General features: G+C 44.9%; 1 protein-coding gene across 3 annotated transcripts in view; it reads right to left on the bottom strand.

Moving 5' to 3' along the window:
* The window catches only part of KDM5B (lysine demethylase 5B), a 211,111-nt gene that overhangs the window by 107,759 nt on the left and 87,865 nt on the right, over positions 1-15,487 (bottom strand). For all 3 annotated transcript variants that reach the window (XM_030561061.1, XM_030561062.1, XM_030561059.1), the window contains 2 exons: positions 15,228-15,386; positions 8,508-8,689 (listed from right to left, as the gene is read on the bottom strand). In XM_030561061.1, coding sequence (XP_030416921.1) covers positions 8,508-8,689; positions 15,228-15,386 — 341 coding nt within the window. The remainder of the gene's footprint in view (positions 1-8,507; positions 8,690-15,227; positions 15,387-15,487) is intronic.

Below are 15,487 nucleotides of genomic sequence, written 5' to 3' on the forward strand. Positions count from 1 at the left end.
AGGAGTCAGCCATACTGGTCTGAGCAGAGCCAGAAGATGGAACCGGAGTCGTGGTTGGGAGACAAGCCAGTGGTTAGAGCAAACTCAAAGTTGTGGTCAGGAGACAAGCGAGTTGATCAGAGCCAAGGGTTAGGAGAAGAGAGTCTGGGGCTCGACCAGAAACAGGCATGGGTTCAGGACCGGCGACAGAGTTTTTCGCGCCCTAGGTGCACGGCCATTTCGCCGCCCAGCGAGCCGTTCCCGTGGCTCCGGTGGACCTGCTGCAGCCATTTCTGCGGAGGGTCAGTTGGTCCACCGCTCCGGTGGAGCTGCCGCAGTGGTGCCTGTGGGAGGTCCACTGAAGCCACGACCAACGGACCCTCCACAGGCACGACTGCGGCAGGTCCACCGGAGCCGCCTGCTGCCCACCCCCCAGCAAAATGCCGCCCCCCGAAAATCCTGGCGCCCTAGGCGATTGCCTAGTTCACCTCAATGGAAGCGCCGGCCCTGCATGGGTTTGGAGAACAGATCGGTACAGGAAAATGGTATGGACCTTCTGCGGGCATGGAATGCATCAAACATCCTCTGTGCTGCTGTTGCTACATGGCTTAAATGATAATCTGCTGGAAGTCCAATCAGGGAGCACAGTCACTCTATGAGAGCTTACTGCACCCAGCCGAGTTCACTGGGTTGCCAGATGGCTGTGCCTGCAGCCAGTTAAGCTCCTGACCCCTCCCTCATGGGGTCCTCAGCCCTGGGTTGTCAGGGTATCACTGGTGAAACTTCTGAAGGAGGTCAGGAGAGTGAACATTATTTTCCAGCTCCCAAGATCACCTCTCTGGCCTGTACACTCCTTCCAGTCTATCGGATACTGGAGCTTTAACTGACCAATCTGAAATCAGTTCGTATTCTTCCTCTTCCTGGGGTTGGGTCTACCCGGTCAGGGAAGAGACTGTCAATGAATGTCTTGAGGGAAACACAAAAGATGTGATGAATCTTGAAAGATTCTGGGAACTGAGGCCTCTGTGTTTATTTGTTCAATGATTCAGGTAATGGTGGTCAGTTTATAAGTTCTGAGTTGAGAGCCAAACCTTACTCCCTACAGCAAGGCTGGGGCAGCTCATCTCTATTGGTTAATTATCATCGATTATGGAATATCAGGATTGGAAGGGACCTCAGGAGGTCATCTAGTCCAACCCCCAGACAGATTTTTACCCCAGATCCCTAAAATGGCCCCTCAAGGATTGAACTCTGAATCCTGGATTTAGCAGGCCAATGCTCAAACCACTGAACCATCCCTCCTCCATCTGTATAAGATCCTTTAGCAGCCAGTAAGTGTTCTTTGAGGTCCTGGTGTATTTGTTTAAGGTGGAGGGCCAGGACCATGGTTGCTTGGATGATAGAGCCCTCTGGTAGGTCTGGATGAAACCGGGGTGAAAACTGAAATTCGCAAAGTTGAATGGAAGCATAGGTTAAATTGTATGCCAACTCATCCAAACACGGTAGTGGAAGCCAATCATCCTGACGGAAATTCAAAAAACAGCAGATATTGCTCCAAGTTCTGACTCTCAGTGGTTTGAGCATTGGCCTGCTAAACCCAGGGTTGTGTGTTCAATACTTGAGGGGGACACTTAGGGATCTGGGGCAAAATCAGTACTTGGTCCTGCTAGTGAAGACAGGAGGTTGGACTCGATGACCTTTCAAGGTTCTATGAGATAGATAGGATTCTTTTTATCTTGGCCATCTGTGGATGGTAGGATGTTGTGCTAAGGGACTTGGTGCAGGGTTGGAGAAATTCCTGCCAGAACAAAGAAATGAATTGATGACCTCAATCCAAAATTATGCATGACAGCATGCTGATACTAGAAGACATGCTCCAGGAAGACTGGTGTGGTTTTCACAGGCAGATAAATAGTGCAGCAGGGAATCAAATGGGCCAGCTTGATTAGAACCACCCTCACAGTCAGGATAACAGTGACCTTGAGAGCATGGTAATTTCACAATAAAATCCATAGAAAAATTGGACCATCAACATAGATATTTGGGGTGCGGTTGAAGGAGATCCAAGGGACTTACTTGTGGTTTCTTTGTGCAGGTGTAGAGGTCACATGATTGTACATCTGTTTGTAGGGCTGACCACCAGCAATACCTAGTAATTATGTTCCAGGTTTTACACTGACATAAATGACTCACCATGGGTAAGTCATGACATAGTCTTAGCGCCCAACGCCAGGAGCCGCCCTCAGGAATGCAGAGGTGATACCCACAATAGATGTGGTCTTGTTGCAGACAAAACCTTGAATCTGGGGAGGTGCTGGTGATTCCTAGAGACCTGCAGATTGGGACCACAAACAGATCACCTCAGAGCAGAGAATGCATAGTGGTTATCAGATGGCCACTGGATGGTCCCATAGACTAAGTGGAGAGTTCAAGGATGGTGCTGAGAGATTTGTTCCACTTCATGTTACTCGTCCTTGCAGGAAAAGGTGCCTTCTTGTTCTTAGTCCCTGGACATTACACAACTGTAAGGTCAATTAAGAGATGAAAAGGGCCCAGTGAATTTGATATTAGTTGAGTAACTGTGTTGTCTGCAGATATTCCAAATTCTTGTAATCTGTCCCAACCTGGCAGGAGCGCAGGCCACCTCAAGGAGGTAATGCCATTCTCTGAAGGCAGCTCCTCATCCTGTACATCATAATTTCTCTCTGCAGGAGTCAGTTTCCGAGAGAAAGTAGTGCAGGGATGGGACATCTGGTGAGGACCTGTGAACTGAAAGAGGACTGCACCCATCATGATGTCCAAGGCATCGGTCCAGACTATGAAGACCTTTGTGGGGTCTAGATGGGTCAAAAGGAATGGTTTTTTTCCAAGTGGTCAAAACCCACCTGTGTGTCAGTGGACCACATGAACCCCTTTTTGAGGAGCAACGTTATAGAAGAGCCTAGGTTAGAGAAGCCTTTGATGAATTAATGGTAAAAATTTGCAAACCTAAAGAACCACTGTACCCCATATATATTTGAGGGCATCTTCCACTTGGCAATAGCAGCCATCTTCCGAGGGCCCCTGACAAGTGCCACTAGGGAGATGACAAGGCCCACAAACACCCTAGTATTCTTGCAAAACCTGAGAAACACAAATTTGACATCAAATTGATTTTGGTAAAGCTGATCAAGAACAGCATGCACATGATGGACATGGAGCTTTTGGGTCTCCCAAACTAAATGGAAGTTTCCCAGTGCTAGTTCATCTTTGATAGTCACTGAGCCAATGCCTAAAGTGGAGTGTCTGTGGCCAGACACTGAAATGCAGCTAAATACTTAGCAATGGACCGGGGTCCCTGCTCTGGGCATGGGGAGCAGCTTTTACAGAATGTTCTCGATTAGAGACATCAAAGACGCCGGCCAATGCCCATACAAAGTTCAAGTGTTCAAAGAGAGGACTAGACCCCTCCAAGAGCCAGGACACCCACTTCAGGGCCCCTCTGACAAGCAGACTAATTACTAATCCCACTCAGAACCAATCCCTAACGCACATCTCTGGCCATAACACAAACAGAAGATGGCACTGATTAAAGAACCTGCAAATTTGGCACGGTCTCCATTAAATTTCTTGGCTAGGGGCACCTGGGACTTATGGGATGAGGATGCAAGGATTAGGGGAACAGGAGTCTGGGATTGCACCTGGGACTGAAGGACTGCATTCTGGTAATGCTGCATGGTGACCTGGTTACACAGATCATACAGGACTATGACAACATTAGAGAGGGTGAGTTTGGCTCCTGCTGGGTACCTCCATACTGTGAGGTGATGTCCATCTTATCTTTTAGCAGGCTGCTCAAACTGTCACACACTGAGGTGAAAGTAGTGCAAACTAATGATCAGAATGGGAGTCAGGTCTAGAGGCTGTAGCAGAACAGGATGAGGGAACTGGAGTCATGGAGTCAGTGGCCACAGGCAGCAGTCAAAGCTGAACCAGTCATGGTCAGGAGACAACTCAGTGGTCAGAGCCAAGAGGTTTGGAGGAAGGTAGAGACTGGGCCTGGAGCAGGAACAGTTGCAGGTTGGAGCAAGAACAAGTACAGGAAGCAGGTACAATGCAGGTGCAGGCACGGAATGCATTGAACAGCCACTGTGCTGCTGTTGCTACAAGGCTTGAATGATCATCTGCTGGCTTGTGTCCAATCAGCACAATCACTTAGTGAAAGATATTGGGCTCAGTTGCTCTCATTGGGTGCTAGGTAACTGCACTTGGAGCCAGCTGAATTCATGACAAGAGGACCATCTTGTCTTGTGCAGTGAGGCACATGGAGTTAAAACCATCAGTAACTGCAACTCGCTGACCCTCCTGGCAGATGCGAGAGCTATCAGAATGGCCATTTTGTTAGCCTGGTGTTCCAAGGACTAACCCTGCGGGGGCTCAAAAGAGGGAGGACAGAACTCCATGAGTTTTGTTAATACCAAAATTCAATTCCTAGAGAGTGACATGGTATGATTTAGTTGGGAATTGGTCCTGCTTTGAGCAGGGGGTTGGACTAGATGACCTCCTGAGGTCGCTTCCAACCCTGATCTTCTATGACAAGCTATGTCATGGAAGGAAAGAGAGTGGTCAGGCCTTTAAGTAACCACAAGGAGGGTGCTTGGGGGTAATACACTAATAGAGCATGTAGGTGAACCTTTATGGATGCTGTAAACAGCGCAGAACCCTTTATGTATAGTAAGTAGTTCAAAACTGCACAGATAAGAGAGAAATCAGGTGCAAATCCTCTATCTGTTGGACAGATAGCCTCTTCATTTCTGACCACATCATTTCACAGTGGCAGGCTGGACTAAAGGAGATTCTCTGACGAGGGGATAAAACAGAAATTGTCCCACTTGATCTGAAGACCTAGAGAGTGAAACAAATGTTACATCTGGTCCACTATGTTTTCTGAATTATGCTGCTACTATGGTAAAAATTGGGTAAACGCCCAGAAGGAGTGAGCTTTACCTTAATAGCTGCCACCTCCACCATATCCTGAGATCCTAGGATCCACTGTTACACCACTGAGTATGCATTATTCTGGTCCCGACTGACCAGGAGAGAGCAAAGAACCCAGGTGACATTGCCACCTTCACTGGCTTTGGCTGAATCCTGACCACCGCCTGGGATGTGAGACTTTGTCCTCTCCCCAAATCATTTATGTTCTCTTCCTATCCCTCTCTTTTTTCCTTTTAATAAAAAGAGTTGGCTTAGCCAGCCAAAACTGTATATTTTGCAAAACTGCTGAGAACCTGTGACCAAAGAGGCAGCTAAAAGTGATACACTAAACTGCCCACCGCTGGTACAAGTTTGCCAGCTGTTGGAGTGGCTGATAAAACTGTGTGCTATGCCTGTGTTTTTCCAGCAGTGAGGATGCCAGTGAAAGTTAACACCAGAGATAAAAGCTGCATTTTCTAACTTTGCTGTTCTCTTCTTTCTCCTTTTACATGTATTTGTTTTGTTCTACCTTCTAGGAAAAAGGATTGGACTTTAGCAGCAGCAACAGTTCTAGCCCATCTTCACTTTCACTGTTTCCCAAAAAGGACAGTTATGACCATTGTTGTTACCAGCTAAGAAACTGTCAAATCCCTATAAAAAAAAAAGTCACTCTACATCTAAAGAAAAAGGGAACTGGATTATGGTTAAAATAAAAGCCTTATTTAATACTTTAACTTTTCCCCTTCTTTTTCTGTATTTTTAATAAAAGGTTAAGAGAAAGTTTAATGGTGTGTTTGCCATAGAAAATAAGTAGGCTGAGTTAAAACAAAGATCTCTATGTAAACTCAAAAGCTCTCCCTCACCAACAGAAGTTGGTCCCATAAAAGATATGACCTAACTCACCGTGTCTCTCTAACATCCTGAGACCAACATGGTTACAACAACACTGCATACATTTAATATTGGGCCGTTTCAGGTCACAGTGAAACTGTGCTTCAGGTCACACTTTCTCTGAGCCCTATATTCCAACAAAATTAATACAAGAGATCTCCATCCTCTTAGATACTGCAGGTGAAGTAGATGGCATTATTCAGATGTCTCTGGCCAGGTTAAGGAGTCCTTTACTTAGAGGGGGGAGGGGGCGATCCTGTCTTCGGCCTTAATCTCGTTTCTAGCTGCAAGGTGTGGGCCATCCTATTGACCAGCCCCTGAAATTGTAGAAATTTATCCAGGGGACAAGCCACTAAGGAGTCTATATTTTTATTCGATGAAGTAGCTTCAGTGATAACACCTCCTATAGGCACCCCTTGATCATTAGAAGTCATTTTCTCATACCCTGAAGCCTCACCTCCAATTAACTGTGAATGAGGCTGAGGAAGGACAGGTTTCTGGTGCTGGAAGTGGAGGCTGGGTCATGTCATGTAGCACGGGGATTATCTCCTCCCCCAAATTACTCTAAAGTGGATTACACTCAGTTAAACACATCAACTATTTAAAATAAAGGCTAGAAAAATGTCTACAGTTGCAGACAGGACACAGAGTGGTTTCTAATGTTCCTTCTGCTTTGCCATGGAGAAGCGAGGCAGTTGGAACTACATTTCTTAATATGAGTTTGGACAGCAAACACTAATGTCAGGATGGGGAACTATTTTGGAAAGCAGTGACTCTCTCAAAAGAGAAATTAATTGTATATATAATTGTAAATTAAAATGAGCTCCTTTTGCAAAGCTGTGGCTAAGAGAGGCTGATATGATTCTTGGATGTACCAACAGAGGAATACTGAGTAGGACTGTGGTATTATCTCTGCATGCAGCACTGGTGAGACCAGGACTGGAATTATATTTCCAGTTATGTCTACATTTTTAAAAAAGGACATTGAAAAACTGGAAAGGGTTCAGGTAAGAGCTAGAAGAAGCAGTCAAAGTGTGGAAAATGTGCCCCACAGCAAGAGACTTAGGACATTCATCTATTTTGTGGCTAAGAAGAATGGCTCCCTTCAACACTGTGTTGATTAAAGAGCTGACTTGATCATAATCAGCAACTACCTATAGGGACAGAAGATTTCTCACAGCACAAAACTCAATCTATCAGACAAAATAATACAAAGATCTAATAGCTGTAAATTACAGCTAGACATATTTAAACTGGAAATTAGGTGCAAGTTTTAATATTGAGGATAAGCAACCTTTGGAATAATTTAGCAAGGGATGTCTTTCCTTAAAAGACAGGCTCTAGCTCAGGGGTCGGCAACCTTTCAGAAGTGGTGTGCTGAGTCTTCATTTATTCACTCTAATTTAAGGTTTCGCGTGCCGGTGATACATTTTAACATTTTTAGAAGGTCTCTTTCTATAAGTCTATATTATATAACTAAACTACTGTTGTATGTAAAGTAAACAAGGTTTTCAAAATGTTTAAGCAGCATCATTTAAAATTAAATTAAAATGCTGATCTTATACCACCAGCCTGCTCAGCTCACTGCCAGTCTGGGGTTCTGTTCACCTAGGCCGGCAGCAGGCTGAGGAGGGCCTGCAGCCGGGACTCCAGCCTTCTGCCCTACACCCCACACACATCCCAGCCCTCTGCCCTGAAACGTGTATGGGGTGTAAGGCAGAAGGCTAGGAGTGGGGGGGAGGGGCGGTTCAGGGGTCAGGACAGAGGGATGGGGGTGTGGGGGTTCAGGGCAGAAGGCTGGGTGTGTGTTGGGGTGTGAGAGGTTCAGGGCAGAGGGCTAAGGGATGTGGGCAATGTAGGGCAGAGAGATGGGTGTGGTGGGGGTTCAGGGCAGAGGGATGGGGCTCTGGGGGTGTAGGGCAGAAGGCTGGGTGTGTGTTGGGGTGGGGGGGTGCAGGGCAGAAGGCTGTGGGGTGTGGGAGTGCAGGGGTCAGGGCTGAGGGTATGGGGAGTGCAGGGCAGAAGGCTGAGTGTGTCGGGGGGTGTCAGGGCAGAGGGCTGGGGTGCTCAGCTCATAGAGGTGCTCCCAGCCCCCTGCCCTGAGCGGCTCATGGCAGGGGGCTGGAAGGGATATGTCCCGTTCCACCCCCCTCCCCAAGGCTCCATCCTTACCTCTCTCTATCTTCTCAACGGAGCTGCGTGCAAGCTGCCACTCTTCCCCCTCCCCCTCGCAAGGGCCATCAGCTGATTGGCGTGGGGGGGGGGGGCAGGAAAGCACCCATGCTGGGAGAAGCAGCGGGGGAGGGGGAAAGTTTGGCTGCCACAGAACAAAGCTTTGCCTCCTTCCCCAGCAGGGGAGAGCTGTGGGCAGAGGGGCTGAGTGGGGCTGGGGCCTGGAACATGGCAGGAAGCTGCGTGCCATTCAAAACTGGCTTGTGTGCCGTGTTTGGCATGCATGCTGTAGGTTGCTGACTCCTGCTCTAGCTCAACCACAATTTATTGAGTGTGATGCAGGATTTCACTGGGTGAAATTCTATGGTACGTATTATGCTGGAGGTGAGATTAGATTACCATAAAAGAGTTCCTTCAGCCTGAAAAATCTATGCACTTACAATGTGAACTCAGTCCCTACAAATCAGTGGAGGTTTTGGGGTTATTTCCCCCTCCTCCCCAAAACTCACCAGTGCAGATAGTTAATGGAATAGCTCCAGTGATCCTCAATATGCCAGCAAAATGAAGAAAAGCACATTCCTACATAAAGCCAGGGCAATTTCATTCCACATATATCTGCAGTGATGTGAGCAAGTACAGACTGCTCCATCACAGGCATGTTGTTCAAATTCCAGCCACTATCAAGATATTCCTAAAAGTGGAACAGAAAAAAAAAGTCACTGGTCTAAGCCACAACAACTAAACAACAAAAATTAAAAACTGAAGTAACTTACCTGTTCAGTAACTGAAGTTCTTTGAGATGTGTTATCTATATGTATTCCAAGTCTGATGCATATGCACTGGCGATTGGAAGGCTTTGGCCAGCAATGTCCATTGATTGCACCTGCTCCCTGCATAGCCTCAAGCTTTCCCCTGCTTGAGGATATAAAGGGTGTGGAGCAACCAACTATCCTCGGTTCCTTCACCACTACCCAATCCAAGTATTAGACTCAGCAGTTGTGAGGAAATGAGGGTATGTTATAGAATACATATAGACACACATCCAAAGAAGTCCAGTTACTGAACAGGTAAGTAACTTCCATTTTTTCTTTGAGTGCTTGTCTATGTGTGTTCCATGTCTGGTGTCTCCCAAACAGTATCCATAAAAGAAGGGATGGGAAATAAGCAAGTCTCATTGAACAGAGATTTTAATGCATCCTTGCCAAAAAATCAAGCATCTGGACATGCTGCCTCCACAAGAGAGTAAAAGTTTTGTGACGTACGTACATTCATTACCCCAAGTGGCAGTCCTACAAATAGTAATTAAAGGAACACCTCTAAATGAGGCTGCCTGTGCCTTGGTTGAATGTGCTCTAATGTTCTCAGGGAGCTGTAAATTGACCTGATACCCATCTAGAAATTCTCTGGGTTGCAACTCCCTGAGACCCTTATATCTTTCAGCAATAGAGGGGAAAAAAAAAAGCCTTGGGGATGATCTAAATGATTTTATCCTTTCAAATAAAAGGGCCAGACCCATAAGGATATCCAAAGTGTTCACTGCAACTTTACCCTTGGTTGACTGTGTTTCACAAAGGATGCTGGTAAATGTATCAATCGATTTAAATGAAAATCAGACAGCACCTTAGGAAGGAATTTAGAGTACAGTCTGAGAATAATCCAGACTTTGTGGGAAATCAAACTATACCCTGCCATAAGTGCTTGCAAATCAATCACATTATGTGAGAAATGTAATAGCCCTAAAAAATGCTGTTTTCAGGGACAAATGCAACAAGGAACAAAAAACAATGGTTTGAAAATCCTGTTAATACAACAGTGAGATCCCAAAAGGAGTAGGATGCTGCATAAGGGGGGAAATTCTAAGACCTTAAAAAAAAAAAAAAAAATCACCCAAGGATGAGAAAAAAAGACTGTATAATTCTAAACTGGACAAAGATGAGCCAAAGCAACTTTCAAATTGACATGCAGAGAATTAACTGAAAGACCTGAAGTTTTCAAAGATAAACAGTAATCAAGAATATTATGAATTATCATTTCCATTGTAGAAAGATTGCACTGTGTTCACACACTCAGTCTTCAAGAACAAAAGGGATCATCATGATCATCTAGTCTGACCTGCACATTGTGGCCACAGAACCTCAATCATCCACTACTGTAATAAGCTCATAACCTCTGACTCATCTACTGAAGTCCTCAAATCCTGATTTAAAGACTTCAAGTTACAGAGAATCCACCATTCACTCTAGTGCAAACCAGCAACTGACCCATGCCCCACATTGCAGAGGAAAGCAAAAAAACCTCAAAGTCTCTGCCAATCTGACCTGGGGGAAAATTCCTTCCCAACCTCAAATATGGCAATCAGTTATTTTATATATATTATATATAGGCAAGACCCACTACACAGACAGCTGGAAAAGAATTCTCTGTAGTAACTCAGAGCCCTCTTCCTCTAGTTTCCATCTGCAACCATTGGAGATATTTGCCAACAGCAGTCATGTCTTGGCCATGTGCCATTGTAGGCAATCTCAATCATACTAAATTTATCAAGGTCAGTCTTGAAACAAGTTGGTGGTTTTTTGCCCCCACTTCTCCCCTTGGAAGGCTATTCCAGAACTTTACTCCTCCGATGGTTAGAAACCTTTGTCCAATTTCAAACCTAAACTTAATAATGTCAGTTTATATCCATTTGTCCTTCTGCCAACATTGGCCCTTAACTTAAATAACTCCTCTCCCTCCCTCCCTGGTGTTTATCCCTCATATGTATTTATAGAGAACAATCATAATTCCCCTCATCCTTTGTTTTGTTAGGATAAACAAGCCAAGCCTCTAAGTCTCTTCTCATAAAGTAGTTTCTCCATTCCTCTGATCATCATAAGAACCCTTCTCTGAACCTGTTCCATTTTGAATTCATCTTTCTTAAACATGGGATACCAGAACTGTACACAGTATTCCAGATGAGTCTCACCAATGCCTTGTATAATGGTAATGACACTTCCCTATAGCTACTGGAAATACCTCATCTCATGCATCACAGAATCATAGAATATTAGAGTTGGAAGAGACCTCAGGAGATCATCTAGTCCAATTCCCTGCTCAAACCAGGACTAACACCAACTAAACCATCACAGCCAAGGCTTTGTAAAGCTGAGCCTTAAAAACCTCTAAGGATGGAGATTCCACCACCTCCCTAGATAACCCATTCTAGTGCTTCACCACTCTCTTAGTGAAAAGAGCAAAGAGCCCAGTGCCACCTTAAAGATCAACAGATTTATTTGGGCATAAGCTTTCGTGGATAAAAAATCACTTCTTCAGGTTTTTTACCCATGAAAGTTTATGTCCAAATAAATCTGTTAGTCTTTAAGGTACCACCGGACTCCTTGCTGTTTTTGTGGATACAGACTAACAAGGCTACCCCCTGATACTTGTCTCCTAGTGAAATAGTTTTTCCTAATATCCAGCCTTAGACCTTCCCCACTGCAACTTGAGATCATTGCTTCTTGTTCTGTCATCTGCTACCACTGAGAACAGCCGAGCTCCATCTTCTCTGGAACTCCCCTTCAGGTAATTGAATGCTGCTGTCAAATCCCCCCCTCACTCTTCTCTTCTGCAGACTAAATAAGCCCAGTTTCCTCAACCTCTCCTCATAAGTCATGTGACCCAGCCCCCTAATCATTTTCATTGCCCTCCACTGGACTCTCTCCTACTTGTCTACATCCCTTCTATAGTGGGGGACCAAAACTGAACACAATACTCCAGGTGTGGCCTCATCAGTGCCAAATAGAGCGGAAAAATCACTGTTGGCAATGCTCCTACTAATACAATCCAATATGCCGCTAGCCTTCTTGGTAACAAAGGCACACTCATATCCAGCTTCTCATCCTCTGTAATCACCAGGTCCTTTTCTGAAGAACTGCTGCTTAGCCAGTCAGTCCCCAGCCTGTAGCTATGCATGGAATTCTTCCTTCCTAAGTGCAGAACTCTGCACTTGTCCTTGTTGAACCTCATCAGATTTCTTTTGGACCAATCCTCCAATTTGTCTAGGTCACTCTGGACCTTTTCCCTACCCTCCATTGTATCTACCTCTCCTCCTCGCTTAGTGTCATCTGCGAACTTGCTGAGGGTGCAATTAGTCCCATCATCTGGATGATTAATAAAGATGCTGAACAAAACTGGCCCCAGGACCAACCTCTGGGGCACTCCACTTGATACCGGCTGTCAACCAGACATTGAGCCGTTGAAACTACCCGATGAGCGTGACAATCTAGCCAACTTTCTATTCACCTTATAGTCAATTCATCCAATCCATACTTTTTTAACTTGCTGGTAAGAATACTGTGGGAGACCGTATCAAAAGCTTTGCTAAAGTCAAGATACATCACATCCACCGCTTTCCCCATATCCACAGAGCTAGTTATCTCATCATAGAAGGCAATCAGGTTGGTCAGGCATGACTTGCCCTTGGTGAATCCACGCTGGTTGTTCCTGACCACCTTCCTCTCCAAGTAATTCAAAATGGATTCCTTGAGGACCTGCTCCATGATTTTTCCGGGGTCTGAGGTGAGGCTGATGGGTCCGTGGTTCCCCGGATTGTCCTCCTTCTCTTTTTTAAATATGGACACTATATTTGCCTTTTTTTGAATCGTCCGGGCCCTCCCCTGATTGCTAGAAATTTTCAAAGATAACGGCCAATGGCTCTGCAATCACATCAGCCAACTCCCCCAGCACCCTTAATGCATTAGATCTGGACCCATGGACTTCTGCACGTCCAGCTCAGAGGGCTGCTCACCTACTCCTCATGATGTGATGCCCAGTGCAGCAGTCTGGGAGTTGACCTTGTCTGTGAAGACCAAGGCAAAAAAAGGATTGAGTATTTCAGCTTTTTCCACATCATTTGTCACTATGTTGCCTCTCCCATTCAGTAAGGGTCCCACACTTTCCCTAACCTCCTTCTTGTTGCTAACATGCCTGTAGAAACCCTTCTTGTTACCCTTCACATCCCTTGCTAGCTGCAACTCCAACTGTGACTTGTCCTTCCTGATTACATGTCTACATGCTCCAGCAATATTTTTATACTCCTCCCGAGTCATCTGACCAAATTTCCACTTCTTGAAAGCTTCTTTTTTGAGTTTTAGCTCACCGAAGATTTCACTGTTTAGCAAATATGGCAGGCGACCAGCTTGGCTTTTCTTCTTATTATACTGGAGCTTAAGAAGGTAGAACAGAGGACAGCACAACTGTTACTGAAGCAACCCAACTGTGCAGTGCCAGAGAATCAGACACCATTGGCAGCAGTGATCTTCAGGGTTCCCTCTTTATGAGAGCCAACAGAGACTCAGGGTCATTTTAGAAGCAGATCTGTTTCAAGAACAAGACAGTGGGGGACTTCGGAGTCCGTTTTTTGAAGCTGTTTTAGTTGTGGCCTGATCCCTAAGCTCCTTTCAGAAAGAGTGTTTACTCCCATCTGCCTGAGCAGAGGCTAAGGCCACAGCAGAAGCATCTGTGCTAACAATTATCCCGAACTGAGAGGATCCTGAGTCCCTTGAGCGTCTGAAGCAGGCCTAACTGATTTCTCTAAGAGAAAAAGTTTTAGCCTGTTTTCTGACTGGCTAAGTGGCTGTTCTGCAGAAAAGGACCTGGGGATTACAGTGAACAAGAAGCTGGATATGAGTCAACAGTGTACCCTTGTTGCCAAGAAGGCTAATGGCATATTAGGCTGCATTAGTAGGAGCATTGCCAGCAGATCGAGGGAAGTGATTATTCCCCTCTATTCAGCACTGGTGAGACCATATCTGGGAACATTGTGGCCAGTTTTGGGCCCCTCATTACAGAAAGGATGTGGACAAATTAGAGAGAGCCCAGTAGAGGGCAACAAAAATGATTAGGGGGCTGGGGCACATGACTTATGAGGAGAGGTTAAGGGAACTGGGCTTATTTAGTCTGCAGAAGAGAAAAGTAAAGGGAGATTTGATAGCAGCCTTCAACTACCTGAGGAGGAGTTCCAAAGAGCATGGAGCTAGGCTGTTCTCAGTGGTGGCAGATGACAGAAGGAGAAATAGTCTCAAGCAGTAGTGGGGAAGGTCTAAGGTTGGATATTAGGAAAAACTATTTCACTAGGAGTATGGTGAAGCACTGGAATGGGTTATCTAGAGAGGTGGTGGAATCTCCCTCCTTAGAGGTTTTTAAGGCCCGGCTTGACAAAGTCCTGGCTGCAATGATTTAGTTGGAGTTGGTCCTGCTTTGGGCAGGAGGTTGGACTAGATCACCTCCTGAGGTCTCTTCCAATCCTAATCGTCTATGATTCTTTGGATCAATCCTGGTACGGGACTTCCAATCCAATCCTTACATTTTTCTTAACATTTTCTTCATCCACACAATACAGATTATTAGAGGAAGTTTCATTAAGGCTCATAGCAAATGACAAAGTTTAAAACCCTCAGGAATTTTGAGCAGACACTGGAAAAACAAAACAAAACACGATTAAACTAAAAACCTAACAAGTAAATGATAATATAACCTAACTACCACAAACTAATCTATTTACAGATAAACTAATATGTGAGTGGCTAAGATGGGACATGGCCAACCAGCTCTATCTCACAACTTAAAGCAGTGAAAGGAACCAAGGCTTGACTGGATGCTCTGTTCCCTTTCATAGCTTCAAGAGAAGAGGGAGCTTGAGACTATGCAGGGAGTGGCTGGAACCAACAAACACTGCTGGCTAAAGCATTCCAATCTCTAGCACATGGAGCATATGTATGCTAGACATGGATCACATATAGATAAGAAATCAAAGAAGGCAGCAAAACTTTTCAGAGGGCTACTTCTGATAGAAGAAATTATTTGTATGCTTTTCAATCTAAAAAAACTAAGGTCAATAAAATAACAAGAACTTTAACATGCAATGCACTTGCTCCTCTTTAAAGAAAACATCTGTGCTAGGAATGGCTGCAATAAAATTAGGCTACTGTTTCAAGAAATATAATTTGGAAGCTGTCAACTTCTAAGATGCACATGTATCATTTTAAAAGTCTGCTTATATATAATGTTAGTCCTCCAAGACTGCAATACCATTTCCTTTTGTCAAAATAGTGCCAGTCACACATACAGCAGGAATATACTGTAATACCGAATTACAATAGGTTTCTTTAAACTGAAAAAATCATTCAAACACAAGACTTATTTGTAAAACTATGAAATGAAAGTATGCACTCATAGAGCAAATTAAGACTTACCTCTTCTTCTGGTCTAAGTTTAATTTTCCTATCTCTAACTGGAAAGCCACTGCCAAACTCCTTTGAAGCAATATCAGCCCCATATTCCACTGTGACATCCTCTTCAATGGTGCTCACAAGTCGCCAAAACTCTTTTTCAACTAGCTCTGTGGGAACCATCTGGGTATGAAACAAAGAGAAAATATAAGCCCGCACAGAAGGTTGCACTTCTCACGGTGCTTACGGATGTACAGTAACCAAAGATAAACACCTGACATATA

This window comes from Gopherus evgoodei, chromosome 4, assembly GCF_007399415.2.
Source record: "Gopherus evgoodei ecotype Sinaloan lineage chromosome 4, rGopEvg1_v1.p, whole genome shotgun sequence".
Taxonomy (NCBI): Eukaryota; Metazoa; Chordata; order Testudines; family Testudinidae; genus Gopherus; species Gopherus evgoodei.